At 37.2% G+C, this 21,314-nt stretch overlaps 1 protein-coding gene across 5 annotated transcripts in view; it reads right to left on the bottom strand.

Moving 5' to 3' along the window:
* Positions 1-21,314, bottom strand: part of Nalcn (sodium leak channel, non-selective) — a 309,764-nt gene that overhangs the window by 172,851 nt on the left and 115,599 nt on the right. For all 5 annotated transcript variants that reach the window (XM_028868293.2, XM_028868291.2, XM_028868295.2 and 2 more), the window contains one exon: positions 17,650-17,781. In XM_028868293.2, the coding sequence (XP_028724126.1) occupies positions 17,650-17,781 (132 nt within the window). The remainder of the gene's footprint in view (positions 1-17,649; positions 17,782-21,314) is intronic.

Here is a 21,314-nt window from a genome sequence, read left to right as displayed (position 1 = left end):
GTAAAGGAATATTCCACATTTCCCTTTTTTTTGTCTAATTAAAAATGAAGTTTTTTGCCGGGCGGTGGTGGTGCACGCCTTTAATCCCAGCACTCCGGAGGCAGAGGCAGGTGGATCTTTATGAGTTCAAGGCCAGCCTGGGCTACCAAGTGAGTTCCAGGAAAGGCACAAAGCTACACAGAGAAACCCTGTCTCGAAAAACCAAAAAAAAAAAAAAAAAAAATGAAGGTTTTAAATTTAACATAGTAAAATTGTATACAACAAAATAGTTATTAAGTAAGAATTATAGTTACAATATCCAGTTCATTTGTATTTGGCAAAATTAGTGAAAATACTCCATTATTTACTCTATCTTGATGAGTCCAAAGCTCTGTACCTAATTTACCTTCTATCACAACTAAGGGAAACTATAATTATGACTGTCTCGTCTTCAACTCTATCAAAGACCACAGAAGGATATAATTTTACCTGAGTATATAGGAAGTGTAGTGCAAGTCACTTCAAAAACGACAGAGACATCTGGCTGTCTGGACAGTCACTAAGTTCTGTAGTGTTGGGGCATCTAATCTGGCCTACAGGCCTGGTATATTTGATAGATATTTCTGCGAAGCAGGGAATTCTGAAGAACTGTCCTACCTTGTTTTGGCAAAGTTTGGCAGTTGCTTTCTTTTGTATCCTGTTTGTACAGTTTGGACAATATACTATCAGCAATTGAGGCAAGGGCAGTTTATTTGCCTAAATGACTAGCTCTTGCCTAAAGAAAACAAACTCCATATGGAGATTCTTTGATGCCCATTTATCCTCTCTGACGTAGATTGGTACTGTCAGGAGCAGACGTGTCTCACTGTCATGAAAAGCTTTAGATTATTAAAAATATTAAATGCCATATTCTGTAGGTCTTTGAAGTGTTTGAAGACCATCTATCTCAATATGCCTGTTTATGACCTTGAAAACATACCTAATATGACTATGAGTTTAGCTATTATAGATGACTATTAATCTATTTTCTTAACTATATATTACATTTTTAAATGAGCTGTATAAACATAGTACCTAAACAAGAGGTGAAACATGAGATAACTCATTGAATCTACTCTGAGAAAAAAGATAAAGAAATAATAGGATAGTAGACTACTGAATGTATTATTGTTGTCAAGGGTTAGGAAAAAGGCCAAGCAAAGGAGATTAGATTTAAGGTTCTTGATTAAAAAAAAAAAGTCTGCAGGGAACCATGACCACACCTAACAGCAACTTTGAAATCTTCAAAGGTGATGGCACCCCACAAAGATGATTCCACATGGACTATGATAAAGCCATTAAGCTGATTAACACCATGGAAAAATTGATTTTGGACTACAAATTGGTCAGGACAATTTCAAAATGACTAGCTGAGATGATCCAGCCTGACAGACTACTTGAGCAAGGACTTGACAAGCCCTGAACTTTCCTATTATGCAGAGACTGGACAAATGATACAGGACTTGACAATTAACCCCAAAATTTTCTTTTCCAGATTCCCTAAAGATATCTTTACCCCTAGAAAACAAAAAGAAAAAGAGAATATAGATATGAGATAGATCATTGAATCTACTCTGAGAAAAAAAGATAAAGAAATAATAGGATAAATAGGTAGATCACTGAATCTACACTGAAGAAAAGGGGGAAGATATAAAAATGACAAAAGGTAGACTACTGACTCTATTATGAAAAGAAAAAAGAGAGAATATGGATATGATAAGATAAAAAGGGAGATTATGGAATCTACTTTTAAAAAGGAACTACTTGTTTTAAATAAGATAAGTAATGAAAATTTTTTGGTCTGAGTTTATCAGATGTTACTGGACTGGACATTTTATATATATATATATGAGTTTTTATCTGAATCTGTCAAATGTTAATGGACTAGACATCATTAATGTAATCTTGACTGTGTATATTGTATATACTTACTGGATATAATTTTTCTTGTATTAGTTATAAGCTTTTTAAAATTTTAGACAAAAAGAGAGGAAATGTGGTATTGTATTCCCCCAAATATTGTGTATGCTAATAAACTTATCTGGGGTCAGAGACAGAGCAGCGATAATATTAAACATAGAGTATAGGCAGTGGTACTACACACCTTTAATCCTAGCATTCCAGAGGCAGAAATCCATGTGTTCAAGGATACAGCTAAGCATGGTGACTCATGCCTTTAATCTCAGAAAGCGAGCCTTTAATCCCAGGGAGTGGTGGTAGAAAGCAGAAAGGTATATAAGGCATGAGGACCAGAAACTAGAAGCATTTGGCTGGTTAAGCTTTCAGGCTTCTAGCAGGACAGTTAAGCTGAGAGCCATTTGAATATGAGAACACAGAGGCTTCCAGTCTGAGGAAACAAGACCAGCTGAGAAGATGGCCAGAACTTTTAAGATTCCTGCTACAGAAACATACATATAGTATAACAAAATTAACTTTAAATTTGTATCAAAAACCAAAATCATATCATTATAAAATAATTTGAAATTAATACATTTTTGATTAAAGTAGATTCAGTAATCTACCCTTTTATCTCATCATTTCTACATTATATCCCCCTTTTCCCCTTTAGAAATAGATTTTTGAATTTAACTTTTTTCTTAGTCTTTTTTTTTTTTTACTAAGAACCAATAACAATTTGTAACCACCTTCCCCTTAAATAATAATAAACATTCATAATCCATCTTTTGGGAATATGGGCCTTGTTCTCTAGACTATTTCCTGTTCTTTGAAGGCATAGGAATCTTTGGGGAAACCTTGAGAAAATCAGGATAAGTGTTAAGTCTTGTCTGGAGTATTCTGTGAGGCTGGATCATCTCAGTCAGCATCCTTGAAGCTGTTCTGGATGCTGGATCACCTGGGCTGTTTTTATTGGTGTCTGGTTCCCTTGCTCTGAACATGCATAAACTTTTAAAGGTAGCATATATATCTGCATTAATACAAGTATGGACTGTGTGTTGTACACAAGTCAACCAAAGACAATTTTTTGTTTTATGTTTGAGTAGGTAAAATATACATCATGTGTCTTGTAGTTCTTTTAGGTTTATTTCTTTATGTTTATATCCAGGATTTTCAGGGTGTCTTCCTTGATCAAACCTGATCTTCTTTAACCTTGAATGAATCCACACTCTTATATCCTGTGGAAATAAAAGCATATCATCTTCCCCAAAGTGACATATCTTTTTACTTCCATTTTTGAAGTTAAGACATTTTTTAAAATACATAGTTTGGTTTAATTTAGCAGTCTTTATAATCCAATGTATCTTAGCAGCTATCACTTGCTCATTAACAATAAAAAAAATTCAAAGACAACATAATAATATACAGAACCCAGACTCTCTGTGTATTTCCCATCTTTACATGGCTTATTATATTTTCTAATTATTCTATTCCTTTTTAAGGACATTACTATTTTTTAAACTATTTTTTTAATCTATGAGTATCTCTACCCTTTCTCTTTTCTCTCTCAAGCCTATATATGTTTTTAAATACACTGTAACCTGATCTGAGTTTTTTTCATCTGGATATGTTTTTACTAAGCATCAGCACTGTTTTTTTGATGTCATGAGGTGAATCTTTTTTTTTTTTTTTTTTTTTTTTTTTTTTTTTTTTTTTTTTTTTTTTTTTTTTTTGAGCCAGGGTTTCTCTCTGTAGCTTTGCGCCTTTCCTGGAACTCACTCTGTAGCCCCTGCTGGCCTTGAACTCACAGAGATCCACCTGCCTCTGCCTCCCGAGTGCTGGTATTAAAGACGTGTGCCACCACCGTCTGATATGAGGTGAATCATAAGCTGCTACGTCAGCTACTCACACTGCTCAGTTTAGCACATGTTGGTAGCTATTATTGGTTGACAGCTGGCTCTCTCCCAAAGACAGCTGCCAGGAGATGCTTTTCTATACTGCAGCTGTCATGTGAGACTGCAGGACATGGCTTATCTCATGAGCTCAAGCTCACAGGCAGTGGCCAGGAGATGCATCCCTGTACTGAGGCTAGCATGAGAAACACGAGACTAGGAAGCTGCTCTTGGGTCCATTTCTGTGTACCTAGGATTCTTTTCCAAGTTCTCTCAGGTTTTATATGGATGTGGGTGCCAAACATTTAGGCACCATTTGTAGGTGGGCTTTTCTTTCCTGCCTGCCAGTTTCCAAATAACCAACATGGAAACTAAATATTAATTAAAATCCTTGGCAGATAGCTCAGGCTTATTACTAACTAGCTCTTACAACTTAAATGAACCCATTTCTATTAATCTATGTGCTTCCCTAAGGTTAGTTTACCTAATCTATGAACATCATGTTGCTTCTTTTATATCTGGCTCATGAATTCCTCAGACTTCATCATTTTTCTTCATAGCATTCTCAGTTTGGCTCTATGGTGATACATTGTGTATCTTAATAAACTTTGCCTGAAGATCAGAGGATAGAACAAACCACTGGATTAAGCGTTGATGTCAGGCAGTGGTGGCACACACCTTTAATCCTACCACTTAGGAGGGCAGAGATCTATCTGTGTGGTGGTATTGTGTTCCCCAAAATATTGTGCACCCTAATAAACTTATCTGGGGTCAGAGACAGAACAGCCACTAGATACAAAGGCTAGAAAATGGTGGCACTCACACCTTTAATCCTAGCACTCTAGAGGTAGAAATCCCTCTGGATCTCTGTGAGTTCAAGGCCACATTGGAAATGGCCAGGCATGGTGACACACACTTTTAATCCCAGAAAGCGAGCCTTTAATCCCAGGGAGTGGTAGTAGAAAGCAGAAAGGTATGTAAGGCGTGAGGACCAGGCACTAGAATCATTTGGCTGGTTAAGCATTTGGCTGGTTAAGCTTTTAGGTTTTGAGCACCACAGTTCAGCTGAGAGCCATTCGGATGTGAAGTCACAGAGACTTTCAGTCTGAGGAAACAAGATCAGCTGAGAAGTTGGCCAGGTGAGGTTAGCAGTGGCTTCTTCTGTCTCTCTGATCTTCCAGTGTTCATCCCAATACTTGGCTCCGGGTTTGTTTTATTAATAAGGACTCTTTAAGATTCCTGCTACATGTCTGTATCTCACTGAGTTCAAAGCCACCCTGGACTATGTGAGATTGACTTAGTCTAGGAGAGAAACAGAGCCAGGCAGTGGTGGCACACGACTTTAATCCCAGCACTTGAGATCTCATGTCTCTGCTTGGGAAGCACATATGCCTTTAATCAAAAGAAGCGATAGCTGGGTGGAGAAAGGATTATAAGGTATGTGACAGGAACTGGAGGCTTTTTCAGGCTGAGAAGTTGGTGAGGTAAGAGGTAGTGGCTGTGGCTTGTTCCTTTGTTTCTCTGATCTTTCAGCATTTACCCTAATATTCTGGTGCAGAGTTTTTAATTATAAGAGCATTTAGCAATTCATATTACAGCTCTGCTGCCTAACCTTATCTTGTCCAGCTATTGGCCAGTCGGCTTCTTATTTAAACCAATCATGGAGACATATTCACATAGTGTAAAGGAATATTCCACAGAATACCCTCTGGACACAAGCTTTTATCCTCTTAATACCTTATGTGATGGTTAAATTTCAAGAGAACAGGAAAGGCTAAATATTAGGGGCTAAATATTAGGTCATAGGTTAAATATTAGGTGATGAGGAAGAACTGAATACTGGTAACATACATGAGTTCTGAGAGAAGCTATAACACTATTTTTTCTAATGCTGTCATGATTTTGATGTTGTTGTTGTTTTTGGTGTTGGATAAGTGTCTTAGTTAGGGTTTCTGTTGCTGCAATGAAACACCATGACTTAAAGCAAGTTGGGGAAGAAAGTTTATTTGGCTTATACTTCAGCATTGCTGTTCATTACTGAAGGAAGTCAGCACAGGAACTCAAATAGGGCAGGATCCCAGAGGTATGAGCTGATACAGAAGCCATGGAGGGGAGCTGCTTAATGACTTGCTTCTCATGGCTTGCTCAGCTCACCTTCTTTTGAAGCTCAGGACGAACAGCCCAGGGATGGCACCACCTACCACAGGCTGGACGCTTCCCTGTTCATCATTAATTGAGAAAATGCCTTAAACTTGAATCTTTTTTTTTTTTTTTAAGAATATTTATTTATGTATACAGTGTTCTGCCTGCATGTATGCCTGCAGGTCAGAAGAGGGCACCAGATCTCATTACAGATGGTTGTGAGCCACCATGTAGTTGCTGGGAATTGAACTCAGGACCTCTGGAAGAGCAGCTGATGCTCTTAACCTCTGAGCCATCTCTCCAGCCCCTTTAAACTTGAATCTTAATGAGACATTTCCTCAACGGAGGCTCCTTCCTCTCTCATGACTCTAGATTGTGTCAAGTTGACACACAAAACCAGCCAGTACAATAAGTACATAAAGTATATCTGAGAGTAAAAGTATAAAACACAATGTGAAAGTTCACAGCTTCAGAATGGCTATTCTAACTGTTCATTGAGGTATGCTGAGTTTGGGCTTAGAAAATTAAAAATAAGAACAAAAGAAGGAAGAAGTAGAGAGAAGAAATGAATGAATGAAGGAAGGAAGGAAGGGATGGAAGGGAGGGAGGAAGGAAGGAAGAGAAAGGGAAAGAAAATTGAAGAAGTTATGGAGAACAAGCTATAGGTAGCATTCCTCCATATTCTCTGCTTTGGTTCCTGCCTCTTCTCTTCCTTGAGTTCCTGCTGTAGCTTCCCTAGATGATGGACTATAACCAGAATGAATAAGATTAAATAGCCCCACCCCAGGAAAGAAAGGTATACCTTGTTTGCTATTATTATCATAGAATTTACTTAATAATCTTAGTAATGAACATTCTACGATTTAAAGCTTGTATGTCATTATTAAAATTTATTTTTATTTTATAATAAGACATATGGCATCTAATAGATACTACAATAAACCTTCTTTTCTTCAATAAAATTACCAATAATGGGTCCAGATTTAAAAATTAAATGATGTATACATGTGATACACAGACACACATACAGGTAAACACACACACATAAAACAAAAATAAATAAATCTGAAAAAAACATTTTAATAATTAAATGAGTTATTGTCAAAAAGATAGCATTGTGTTTGTTCTCAAGATAGTATATATTTTGCACCAAATAATGTATAATTGAACTCAGGTGGCTAGCAAGTTGAATAGCCAGATGAATGACAAATTTTGGAAGGAAGGATGAAAATTAACTGATTAGAAAATGATACACTTAACATGAAAAGAACAATAGAAACTGTACCACTCTTTTAATTCAAAGATAATGCCTGAGCATTCATGGGTGACAAATTATAAATGAGTGCATCTTACCATGCACCTGAGGAGATGAACCAGGATTAGACTGTCTTTTTCAATATCATTTGGTGGCTACTGGCCCTTTTTACTGTTTACATCCTCCCCTGTCAACAGTCCATAAGAGAGCTTGGTCTGATCCTTCATGTGGGCTGATTATCTGTTCTTACTTCTTGAGGCCTACAGCTTTCTGTATGTCATAGGCCCCAAGCAATGGAACTTACTGTTCATTCTATAACAATGGAAAGGTTTCCCAGTCTCTGTCTTCTAGCCATGAGGTTTAGTGCTTCTACTTGCCCCTGACACAGAATGCATTGCCATTATATTTCTGGTCAACAAGAGGTGAACGTTTTTTAGAGCTCCATAATGTTCCTCAGACCTTCTGTTTTATCTGTGAGTGAGACGTTCTGGAAGCAGAAGAACTTTCATAAAGTGTGGACTTGTTTTATCACCTTGTAGAAAGCCTTCTTTTATGGAGTAATTTCTGTGTTCCTCCAAAGCCATCTGCTCTTAACAATAATTGTTAAAATGAAAATAAGTAAAACAAACCATTTATTTTAGTTCCAACAATTTCTGACAACTATATTGGAGTAAATTAATCAGAAGAAATGATCAAATTATAAAAATAAACCATCCTGCCATAGCAGCAATCTTTGACATTATTGTTAAGTTTAATCTCATTTTTTAGGAAAACTTTCATTAGGTAAATTTCTTCTGATAATTATTTTTATATATTTCTAAAATATTTGAACATTATTATGAATTTTATCAGTGTTAGGAACATTATCAGTGCTAGATGAAATAACACCACTATAATGATAAGCTGAACTATTTAGCTATTCATTTCAGAAGTTTTCTCTTGAACTATCTAGTGCACTAGAGACCTGTGGGCTGTAATTGGTTGTCTGTGACAATGAGATGATTCATGGGGTTGACTGTGTCAGAAACTCCAACTTTAAACACTGGTTGATTTTCCAGTCCTAAACACTAAGAACTATGAGGTCCAAACTCAGGTGAGATTCTGTTATGGTTTGCATCTAGAATGACCCCCATAGACTCATGTTTTGAATTCTAGGTTCCCAGCATATGGCACTAGTTTTAGGTTATGGAGCCTTTAGTGGGAGCCTTGTTCGAGTATATAGGTTACTAGGAATGGGCCTTTGGAGGTTATACTGCCCATGAATCTGACCTATGGACTCTGTTTTCTGGTTATATGGAGAACTGAATGGACTACTCCCACAGCCACATTTTCACCCTCACCAAAACCTGATTTTTTTTTGAGCTGTGAGCCAACATAAATATATCTTTATACAGAAGTTTAATTGTTCCTAAAGATATATTTATTGAGTTTTTAAAATTTTTTATTGTTTTTTGCATGTTTCAATAATGCTTTTTAATTTTTCCCAAAGGCCTTGACTATCTTTTGTATCTTGTATATCAGAAGCAGTGACAGTAGACACACATAGCTCACTTCTATCTTGACATGAATGCTCACCATTCATGCCAGTTGTTTGTAGGTTTTCATAGATGCCTTTATCATGTTAATAAAGTTCACTTCTCTTGGTAGTTTGTTAAGGGCTTTTCTCAGAAATATCTTTTATCTGATGTTCTTTATGTCCTTAGCTAACTACATAGGTTTTCTTTCATTCTTAGTGAATAGTATTAGAAAAACAGATTTCCTGACACTTAAGCAAATTTAAATATCCAAGACACTTGACTTTATATAAAAAATTAAAGATTACTAAGTCTTACATTATTAAAACTTATAACTTTCATGGAAACCAAGGCAACCAATAAAAGCAAAGCTAAGAGATAAGCTGCACTCATGGGGAGGATCTGCAGTTCCCTTCACCAGATAACTGTAAAGCAACCAGGTCCACTTATTGGGGAGGCAAGAAAATAGAAGATGAAAAAGTTAATTCTCTACAGCAATCAAGACCAGGCATATTATTTTATAATGATAAAATTGAAAATCTGAAAGACTATAAATTTAATATGAAATGAAGTTGTTCATACAATCTTGTAGAAATACAAATTGGCAGAATATTGGCAGAATAAGTGTCTTTAAGTATTCCATCCTCTAGCAATTTTTAGTCAAGATATGCTCTGAGAAAAAGAAACAAAAATTCCTCAAATCTCTCTTCAATGTGGCATGAAATCAGAAAGGAAAGTGTTGACAGAAGCATTGTATCTTATGGCAAAAGATCAAAAGCAAAGCCACTGAAACTATAAGCCATTATCCATGGAACAAATAAGCAAACAGTACTGGGATCAACAGGAGTATTTTCAAAAGGTCATATGCATGAGAGAGAAAACCGAACTGTTTGTAGATATTTGATACTCTTATAAGACATACATTGGAATGATGAATATTCTTCTCAGAAGAATAAGATCAAAGGAGTTTCTTACTCTGTCTATACATTGTTTCTGAGTGAAAACTGAAGCAAACAGCAAAAAATGTACTTTTGAAGAACCAAGTTGTGAGCACAAATATTTATTATGCAATATTATCTATGTGATGGGTTTATAAAATGACTGATAATTAAGAATAAGGTTAAAAGTTGCAGATTTTTCAAAGGCTGGACATTTCACATAGCAGAAATGATAGACAAACATGAAAAGGAATTCAGAAGAATAGCCTTACATAATGAATGAAGGTTAGTGGCTATATTTGACGACCTAGGTATCTACCGTGGAGAAGTCCAGTCTTTCCCAAATCTTACTAGTGCACTGGAAGTTTAGTATTAGGGTGGTGTTGCTTGAGCAATATTCTAAGGATAATATCCATTCTCTTGAGCTATAGAAACTAAAAACAATTAGCATCTTGGCTAGATTATGACTCATTACCTCTGAAAAATCAGCTTAATAAATATTTTAGTTTCCTACTGCAGTAGAGAATTATTTTAGAACTGTTGGAGAGATGGATCGGTACTTGAACTGTTCACATAGATGTGAGTTTGAGATACACAGACCTGAGAACCATTCCATCTAGCTTCTTATCCTGATTCACTGAAGATTATTTGATAGGTCACTTAATTTCTATAAATTTTAACAGCTAAAACTCTCATTTAGGATTGTGTCAAATACTCTCAAGGTTATCAGAAAACTAGTACTAACAAAAATTGATATAATTGCATAGAATTATCCATGCACAACTTTTTCAGTTTATTTCCTGTGGATTTCCCATCACCAAGCAGAACTGCTTTAGTTAAAGGTTCTTAAGCGTCTCTGTCCTCCCTCTGTAACCAGCATGAGAGGAAGAATCACATTCATTTGAATTTATCACAGGGAACCTGAATGTGTTTAGAAGGAATTCTGAGGGCTATCAGTTAGTGAGGACCACATTACTTTCTGAAGCCTTCAGCTTGTTTAAATCAATGGCCAACTCACTTGAACAGACATATAGGTGAAGAGGGGAGGAGACAGAGGCAGAAGTGGAAGAGACACCTCTTGGTGGGAAATTTTAGCTAATTTACTCTGAAGAACTCAGCCTATGATCCTCTTTCTCTCTCCTGATTTTACTTCTAAGAATGTTTTTAAATCTTAATAGGTGTGAAAGAGGGCTGAGCTCTGCATTCAGGCAGGTCCAGAGGAATCCTGAGTGTAGGGATAATGGTAGGATGTCAAACAGAAGGACTTTGTATAATAAAGAAGGTAGCTTCTCTCTCACCACTTCCTGCTTCCTTATTTCTCTTCCATCAGTTTGTAAGTTCCTATTATTTTTAATTGAAGAATGAAATTTATCTATATCACTAGTAGATTCCAACTCTTCTAGTCACCTCAAGACAGAATTATTTTAGCAATGGCAGCATAAACTACCTCCCAGTATTTGTTTAAATGATTGAAATTAAACTGCTTAATAATGGTATAGGTTAAGAAGCACTTCATAAATCTTGGAAATAGATGTATATACATTGCTCCAATGTCTAAGCCAAAATACAGCTAACAACAATTTTTCTATTTGTTTCTTTTATTTCTATTACTCATAAAAATGGAATATTTTTCAATTATGTTTACTTATACAATTTTAGGTAGAAAACAATAGTTTAATAAAGACAATATAGTGTACTGGCAGGGAGTCAAGAGACATAATCTAAGCTTGAGAGACAAAATACATCAGAAAAGCTGAATATCTGTTTCAAGGGCACTTTTTTTTTTTTTACAGGCCACAGTTAAGGTTTTTGTCTAATGTTCAGGAAAAAGACAGAGCACTAAGTTATGACTCCTTTTTGTTTGAAAAATGTAGTTTCTTAAGTGAGAAATTCTGTTAAAATTGCTCACTTCCTGTGATAGGACTTCACTTAGCACATATATTTTTAATAAATGGACAGCCTACTGGATACACAAATATCCAAATTACCATACAGCAGAAAATAACACTGTCAATAGTAATATTTGTGATTAAAACATAAAATTATATTAAAGTGCATATGTGTGTAATAATAAGCAAATATTATCTTAGATGAAAATGAAAAGTAAATTTTTTTAACTAAATTATTGGTTTCTACTTTTCATGTTAATGCATAGTCCGCGAAATAAAAATATCCTTTTCCTGTTTCTTAGCTAATTCTAAATTTAGATTAATTAATCCAAAGTAACAGAGTAAGTCTCTGGCTCCACAACAGAAGCTAAGCAGCTTAATTTGTTCTTAAAGGAAGCTGGTTTAGACTATGAGTTGACTCCTAATGGGTAGAGTGGTTTATTTTGAATTTTTCAAAACAATTTATTCTGTAATGTGTAGAAATCTAACAAAGAAATTGCTTCTTTCAAACCTCATGGCCTTTTGTGATTTAATGTGAAAGTTAAGCTTTCAAAGCTCTTACATAATGCTGTTTCCTAAATATAGAGCCATTACAATTCCCATCAACTGCTGTCAATATAGCTGTTTGGGGGGATTAAATGAGATAATGAATTTCTTTAAAGTACTTAGCACATAATGGGCTTTTCAAAAAGTGGTAGCTATGAGAAGCCTAGTTGGAAAACTCTGTGCTCCTATAGCTCATACAACTTCCAGCATATTGCTTACTTTTGTAAACAGACTTTTATTGAAGTCCATCTGTCTTAAGACCACATTCACTTTTACACAAGGATGGCTGAGTTGAGGACGTGACAGAGTGGATGGTCTACAGAGCCTAACATGCTTATTTGGGTCTTCAAGAAAGTTTGGTGGTTCTCAACTTGAACTGAAAGGCAGTATTTAGCTAAAAAAAATTATCTATACTCAAAATAAGACATTATGACTCACATACAACATTTTTTTTTTATTCAAAAAGGCAGGAAACTCTAATTTGAAGGAAGTCCAAACATATTCTGAGAAACTCAAACACTGGAAGTCAATCCATCTACTAGAACAGATTTTGATTGCTTAAGTAGTACAATAATAAACTGATGTCTATGATTATTTAAGTTAATAAAATCCTATGCCTAGCTTATTTATTCCTTTTCTTTCCAGGATTTCAAAGAGTTTATTAGTTTTATTTAGTTTATTTAGTTACTTATCTATCTTTTTATTAAGAAACAATAAAAAGACATATAGAAAGGCGTATTTATATAATGTATTAACTTGCTGAGTTGGGTATAAATATATGCTTATAAAACCCTCAATTGTCCTCCTGCCATCTTCGTTGTTCTTGATGTTAATGTTCGATGCTTAATAATACTTCATACACTGTCTGTGCTCCTAACATTTTTTTTGTTTTTTATAGTTGTTTTATTTTATTTTAAATATTATTATACTTAAATATAATAATATTTTTTTTCTATTGGTTATTTGTATTTTTTTTATTTTACGACACCATTCAGTTCAACATAATAGCTACAGATTCCCCTGTTCTCCCCCTCTCGCCCCCCTCCCCCTCCCCCCAGCCCATAATATTTTTACATGTTCAATGTCATATGGTTGGCAATGGGTACTTATATACAGAGGATTTACCTCAACACCAGGCTTGTTTTTAAAATCAAATCTGTGTTAATGGTTTGGGAAGGTATATATTTCAGTAGTAGGTATGTATAACAAGTAGGAGGTATATATTTCAGGTTTTGCTATATCATCTTAGCTCTGTGGTTGTTATTTTTAATATTATCAATAAAATTATCAAAATTAACAAGAAGTAATCACCTGCCCCAAGACTCTACCAGCAATTAAGCATCAATTAATGAACTCCACAATAGAAATTCTTTGATATTTTGTTGCAATTTTTCATAGTATAATGAAAGACTATCTAACATTCTTAAGCACAGGCTAGTAAAGAGGTAGGCTTTGTATAAGAAGAAATCAGGGAAAGTTTCCTGAAGGAGTCAAGTTACTGTGTTTCCAGGGTATGTGGCCACTTTATTTATTACAAAGGACACGGTATAACAAACGTCTACTGTGGGAAGGCCACAGAAGTGATGCCCATGCAATCTCTAACATCAGCACCCAGGCAGGAGAGACTGGTCCTCCTAGAGAGAATGGCAATATCCCACCGCCATGCTCATCTCTGTTTATTCTCTGGAATGTTGGTTATTGCTCCTTAAGCCTCTGATGTAACTCCTTTGTGCAGCTGGAACCTTTCGTCTCACCTACGTGACAGGGCCTACTAAGCATGTCATCTCTACCTCTACTTTAAACACTTTCTTCCACTTTATCCAGTTCCATGTGTAGATTATGCCTCCTGCACATGTCTTTGCCTCCAGTGTTTCTCTCTCAAGTATATTACATAATAGTCTACTACACAATGCCTTTTGTGGAAGAAGGAGTCCATGCTGCTATGTTCTGTGGAGTACAATAAATGAATAAGGAAAAGATGTTCCATCCATTCCTCCTAAAAAACCCTTGATAGAATTCTATCAGGATAGAACAACCCCTGACTCCATCTACACACTCTCTACTCATCTCTCCATCAACCACTCATGCACCTTGACTTTGCCCAAACCACATTGTCCTTTCTAAGAATTGAAAGTACTCTTCACTATCCACTCGACACTCAGCAACTCTCAGGCTATAGTGGTTCCTTACACTCTTGTCACAACCCCATTCTTATATTTAAGCCACCCATCTCCACACAACACCCTAAGTTTTACATTTTATTACCAAAATCATGGTGCAGTTGGAAATCTTGGATTCTTTTTTCTGGCCACAATAACTTTCTTATTCTCTCACTTCAACCAAACATGTATTTTGATCATATAGAGATCTTGAATGTTTTCTTTTTCCCCTTAATTCTTCTCTATTTTCATCTGTTTCCATAGCCAACCTAGGCTACCTGGCCTTTATTTCATCTTCTTTGTTAGTCACTCCTATTTCCTCATCCCTTTGTCTCTCTGTTCTCCTGCTCCAAATAAATAAAGCTCTAAAGCTGGGTCAGTTTCAATCTTGCCTTTCTCCTTTCTTATGTAAGACCCAGGACAATTATTATTTTTCATGTTGATGTCACTGTTAAGTCCATACTGTGAAAATTTGGTTGGATCTTTAACATTATATTTGAAGTGTCATTATTATCATATTATTATTATTATTATTAGTTGTAGACAAATTTCTAAACGGTCTCATTATGCTAGCTCAGTCGGTAGAGCATGAGACTCTTAATCCCAGAGTTGGGGGTTCGTGCCCCACATTGGGTGCAAATTGTAGACGAATTTCTAAAGAGCCTTATTAAATAAAAAACAAAGAGCCAAATATAGGGGTGAAAGCCTTAGAAATCAGGGAAATAGTCATAGCCACCAACCTTACCTCTCCAGCTCTGCAGCTACCTAAAGTGAGCTACTTCCTGTCTAACCTGTGCTTTTATTGCCTTAGCCCAGCCACCTCACTTCCTTGTCACTGCCTGTCTGTAAAGACCTCCAGGTCTCTATGGTTGGTGCTGGGATTAAAGATGTGTGTCACCACACTTGGCTCTATTCTCTAGTGTGTCCTTGAACACACAGAGACCCTGTCTGCCACATGATCAGATTAAGGGCATGTGCTACCACTGCCTGACTTCTATGTTTACTTAAAAATGGCTGGCCTTTCCCCCCTTGATCTCCAGGCATATTTTATTTATTAACATACGAATAAAATATAACCACATTTCAACACAAATAAAATACCACCACAGTTAGTAGTAGTAGTATATTTGGCTTAATTTCCCTGTTTTACTTAAACTTCCTATTTCATTGTGTCATTTTCTCGGATGTTCATCCATTTCTCACTATGTAAGAGAAACAGAAATCAGTGAGGACCCACCTCTCCCATCCACATGCTGTCTCTATGTTAAAACTTTATTATAAAACATCACTATCAGTCTATGTTTTTGTTTATGCTATAAAAATGTTTACATTCATTTACTCATTTTGATTGTGCATCTATATGACTGAATTCTCTGTATATGTGCAAATTTGTGCAATGACATATGAGTATAGCCTGTATTGATTCTCTGCTTTTCAACATGTGGACTGAAGACTGAAGGCAGGTCATCAGGCTTGGATGGAAGTACCTTTAGCAACTGAACCACCTTGTCAGCCCATTTCTACTTCTTTGCTTTCATTGTATCAAAATTATTGCCCTTTTGGTATTGATTTAGATATAATTTCCTCATAAGGCTCTCCATTCTTTCTCCACTGTTATTGTTTACCATCTGTTTTTCTTGCTACCTGTAAGTACCATGTAACCTGATTAGACCAATGCCATATCACAGCTGTTCCTAGGCAGTCGAAGTTTAGGATTAAGTGAATTTTGTTACAGGAAATAGAGCTCCACCAAGGAGGATGGGATTTATAAATGACTCCATAGAAGTTTCTTGACATCCACATAGATGTTTATATTAATATCTGCATGTGATTGATTCTTTTACAGAAAAGTTTATGTGTGTGTGGTCTGAATTTTTATCAACCCCTTCTATTTTTAATGTTGGGTGAGTTTTGAGTAACTAACAGAACTCAATTACAGAACAAATTGTTTTCTCTCTGAAAATGTTTTTGTAATGGTTTTTTGGTTTTAAGTTTGTTTTATTCATATATGGGATTTCTTGAAGTGTAGTACTGTTAAATTTATATATCTCCTTTATACGATGAATGGCTTTCTATATGTCAATCAATTTTTCCATAAATATATGGAATTATGATATTTGCTTTCAGAATGATTAAAAACAGTGGTCTTGAAAATGATTAAAACTATTTAAGAATTAGACCTTCAGCTCCTTTACTAGAGGCTAGGTTGATTATAGGGACCCCAGATCATTGCCTAGACCAATTGTCATGAGAGAGGCTTCACCAGACAACTGATGGAATCATGCCGAGACCCATAGCCAAACATTAGGCAGCCTTGGGAAATCCTGTGAAAGAGGGGGAGGAAGCATTCTGGGAGCCAGAGGGCCAAGGAAACCATGGAAAAATATACAGACTCAACTCACTTGGGCTCCTGGGGTTTCACAGAGACTGAACCACTTACCAGAGAACTTGCATGGGATCTGTGCCCTTTGTACATGTGTTGCTGTTGTGTGGCTTTGTCTTCTTGTGGGACTCCTGGCTGAGGGAGTAGGGGCTATCTCTGACTCTGTTGCCTGCTCTTGGGACCCTTTCCTCCTACCAGATTGCCTCCTCCAGCCTTAAGAGGAGAAGAGGTGCCTAGTCTTGCTGCAACTTGATATATATGTGAAAGGCTTGTACTTTTCTGAAGGGAAAGGGCAGGAAGTAGATGGGGTGAGGGACTGGGGGTAGGGGAGTGGGGGTGAGGAAACTGTGATCAGGCTGGGAAAAATTAATTAATTGATTAATTTAAAAAATTAAGAATTAGGTCTAGCAAGATGCCACATTAGGAAGTACTTGCTGCACAAGCTAATGACTTCAGGTTAATTTGATGTGGTGCATGTACAGATGTGTAATGACCAAATCAGGGCAATTAGTATATCCATCATTTTAACATTCATCTTCTGTGTGATTTGGCATCCTTAGCCCAGGTGTTAACCCCTTAACCTCTGGTGTAGCGATTATTGTACTGGAACTTTCAGTTTACTTCCAGCCTCTCCTCCCCCTACTGCCCCTACTTTGTTGAGCTGACTAGTCTGTTTCTGAGCTTCTGAACATGGGATCACTTACAGAAGGAGAAGCACATTACCACAGCATGAAAAAGGGAGAGAAAATGAGGGGTTGGTAGGAAAACAGAAAGATCTAGAGTAAGACTTAGAAGGGAAAAAAAAGGTTACTGTGGCAACATGACTCCTGTGGGGAAGACTGCCCAGGCTCACGGTGACAGGAAATGAGTCAAACAACACAGTGACCAGAGGAATCGCTTAAGAGGCAGATGATGAGTCAGCTTAGGAGCCCGCCAAGTAATTGAGTTAATTTTCAAAAGGCCTTCTATGAGACTCTCCTACCTTGAGCACTGCTGCACACCCCTCCAGTGACTTACCTCCGCAAGATAGAATTCATCATACTGCCTTCTGAAGTTCTCTCCCTTGTAGTAGTTGCTGGCTGCGACTATCACATCCACAGTCACCATGCTCAGGATAAACATGTGGAAAACAGATGACCGCATCATTTTCTGAGGAGGCAAAATGGATAGATAAACTCTTCATGACGATACGAACCTCACCATTAACTGCCATGTGAATGCTGATATGTTTTGAAGGACAACAGGTCTATGGGACAATATGGCAGAGAAAAACAGCTTTTCAAAGACCACTGATCAATGTCTTTCTTGCTCAATAGTGGGATCAAAGGAAGCCATTTCTTTTAGTGAGTTAAAGATGTATAGGAACATAGGTTCAGAAATCTGTCAGTTAGAAATGGAAAATATATTTATTGAACTTATATATACTTGAATCTTGTACAATAGGTTGTTTTGATCCTGAGTTCTGACTATATGGAAAACTAGTTTCCAAACGGTTACCCTGAAAAACAAGCATGACCATTTGGTATCAAGTGAGAAAATAAAAACATTTTGCACTCACTCATAGGAGGATGCTAGATGTGGAACAAGGATGACTGGACTGCTACTCACATCACCAGTGAGGCTACCTGGAAAACGGGACCCCAAGAAAGACACGGAGAAATGGATGAGATCTACATAAACAGCCTGGACATGAGTGGGAGCAATGAAGGGCGAGGGTCGAGGGAAAGAGAGCAGGAGATCCTAGCTGGATCAAGAAAAGAGAGGGAGAACAAGGAATAGGAGACCACGGTAAATGAAGACCACATGAGAAAAGGAAGAAACAAAGAGCTAAAGAGGCCCACAGAAATCCACAAAGATACTCCCACAAAAGACTGCTGGCAATGGTCGAGAGACAGCCAGGACTGACCTACTCTGGTGATGGGATGGCCAAACACCCTAATAGTTGTGCCATAAACCCCATCCAAGGACTGAGGAATCTGGATGCAGACATCCAAGGCTAGGCCCCGGGTGGAGTGCTGGGAGTCTAATTAGTGAGAAAGAGGAGGGTTTATATGAGCGAGAATTGTTGAAACCAAGGTTGGATAAAGCACAGGGACAAATAACCAAATGAATGGAAACACATGAACTATGAACCAAAGGCTGAGGGGCTCCCAACTGGATCAGGCCCTCTGAATAGGTGACACAGTCGATTGGCTTGATCTGTTTGGGAGGCATCTAGGCAGTGGTACCAGGTCCTGGGCTCGTTGCATGAGTTAGCTGTTTGAAACCTGGGACTTATGCAGGGATGCTTGACTCAGTCTGGGAGGAGGGGACTGGACCTGCCTGGACTGAATCCATCAGGTCGATCCCAGTCCTCGAGGGAGACCTTGATCTGGAGGAGGTGGGAATGATGGGTGTGCTGGGGGGAAGGGGAGGGGGCAGGAAGGGAGAGAGCAAGGGAATCTGTGGCTATTATGTAGAACTGAATAGTACTGTAAAATAAAATAAAATAAAATAAAAACATTTTGCAGATGGTTACAAAGTTGGAAAGAGGGAGAAACAGAAGACTTATTTTCCATTATTGCTTCCATAAATATTTCTGAAAATAATCCTATAGTGAATAATGACTGTCTGTTAAGCTTATTATATGTCTTGGGCTGTTCTAGAATTTTACATAGATTAACTCAGTTAAAATCCATGCTAATTCTAGGATGTTATTCTAATTTGATGGATAAGAAAACTGAGACTCTAAGAGGTTAAACAATTTTCTTCACTGTCACTTAAGAATCAAGGCTAGACTCAGGATTGGGAATTAAATCTGGTCCAAGTCCATTGCCTATGCTGGAGTGGAGTTAACTAAGCATTAAAAACAAGTATTATGGTAGCTGCCACATATTGAATGCTTACTGTGTGCCAAGTAATTTATGTATCTGTTATTCATGTTGTATCTGTTAATGCCTGAGCTCAAAACAGTAGGATATATATGACATGCATTATACAGAGTTCAGAGAGTTTAGGTTGTTTGTTCAAAACCACACAGCAAGAATGCATCAGAACTGAGCTCTGCCATTAAATCTATTTGAAGTCCATTCTGTGATTTTACTCCCTTGTCGGGAAGAGATTATCTAAGTGGAGAAAACAGAGGGTGAAGGCTCTGGACACGGAGAGCCAACTGCTCAGGACCAATGCCACCACATGGTCTTTTCTTGTTTTTTGAGTTTTAGAGAGAAATTTATTATAGATTCATAAGTAGGGGAGAGTGAGTAAGAGAAAGATAGAGGAAGAGAGAGAATATGAATTTGAATGAGGCATTGAGAGAGAACCATGTGATTTAATTTAGACATGGAGATTAGTCGCATGGCAGATAAGCAGATGTATAGTATAAAGTGGAGGCAGGTGTGGAGTAAGGCTTCAGAGAAAAGATTTCATAGGCTCTGCCAACATCCAAAAATCAAAACCTTTCTGAGTCGGGACATAGAAAGGCAGTCACATCTCTTCTTGAGGCTTTTCTTCCCCATACTATGGACACTGTTTGCCCTTACCTTATGATCTGACTGAAGAGCTCAATATTGCAACTAAAAGAGCCTACGTGAAGCTCAGGTTGAGACTAAGATAAAGTGTACCTGAAAGATGTCCAAAGCATCATCTTACGAAGCCTTCTCTAGCAAAATGGGGTGGAGCCAAGTAGTCTGGAGCTTGAGACTCCACCACTTCCTGATGCTGTATCCCTAACAAGCCACTGCACCTCTATTTTCTCCTCAGTAAAGTGGACACAGTGTATCTGCTCAAAAGGTACATTATTGTAGATGTAACGGTCTTATTAAATAAGAAACACAGAGCCAAGTGCAGTTAAAAGCCCAAGAGGTCAGAGCAATAGCTAAGAGCTGAGACTAAAACCGTCTTCTTATCCCTTGCTGCCGCTTTGTCCTTCCCCTGAGCAAGAGACCTACTTCCTTTGTGTCTGTCTTTTTATTGACTTTCTATTCTGCCTTCTCATTGGTTGTAAACCCAACCACGTGACTTCCTCATCACTGCCTGTCTATACAGACCTCCAGGTCTGTATATGTCTATGGTTGGTATTGAGATTAAAGGCGTATGTCTCCAAGCTGGCTATGTCCTTGAACACACTCTGCCTGCCATATGATTGGATTAAGGGTGTGCGCCACCACCTGGTTTTCTGCTATGGCTTGCTATTAGCTCTGACCCCCAGGCAACTTTATTTATTAACATACAAATAAAACCACATTTCAGCACGAATGAAATATCACCATATATTTTCATTTTAAAATAAGTCAACATCTATGAAGATGTGTTATACAAAGACCTCTAGTACAAACAAATGCCATTTCACGAACCAGATACGTTTCTGTTAGGAATGAGAAATTAGTCACACAGGGGCAAAGAATTAATTATATTGAACATCTTTGAGCCCAGAACCAAGGGAGATAAACCAAAATGATGAAAACCTAATAACTAGAGATATCTGAACCAAGGGAAAAGCAGATTTCCCACGAAGCTTCATGTACTTCCTGGGGATTGAAACATTTTTATAACCATTTCTCTTTGACTTTATTTCATTGGTAATACAAAAATCAAATTCCAGAACTGCCAATCAACCTGTTTGTATGGCCATCAATTTACTTGCAAGAACTACTGATCTTTATAACACAGATAAGTAAATCAGTTGTCAAGTTTCTATTCTT

Source organism: Peromyscus leucopus, chromosome 9 (assembly GCF_004664715.2).
Source record: "Peromyscus leucopus breed LL Stock chromosome 9, UCI_PerLeu_2.1, whole genome shotgun sequence".
In the NCBI taxonomy this organism is placed as follows: Eukaryota; Metazoa; Chordata; class Mammalia; order Rodentia; family Cricetidae; genus Peromyscus; species Peromyscus leucopus.
This window is presented reverse-complemented; position numbering and strand designations above follow the sequence as displayed.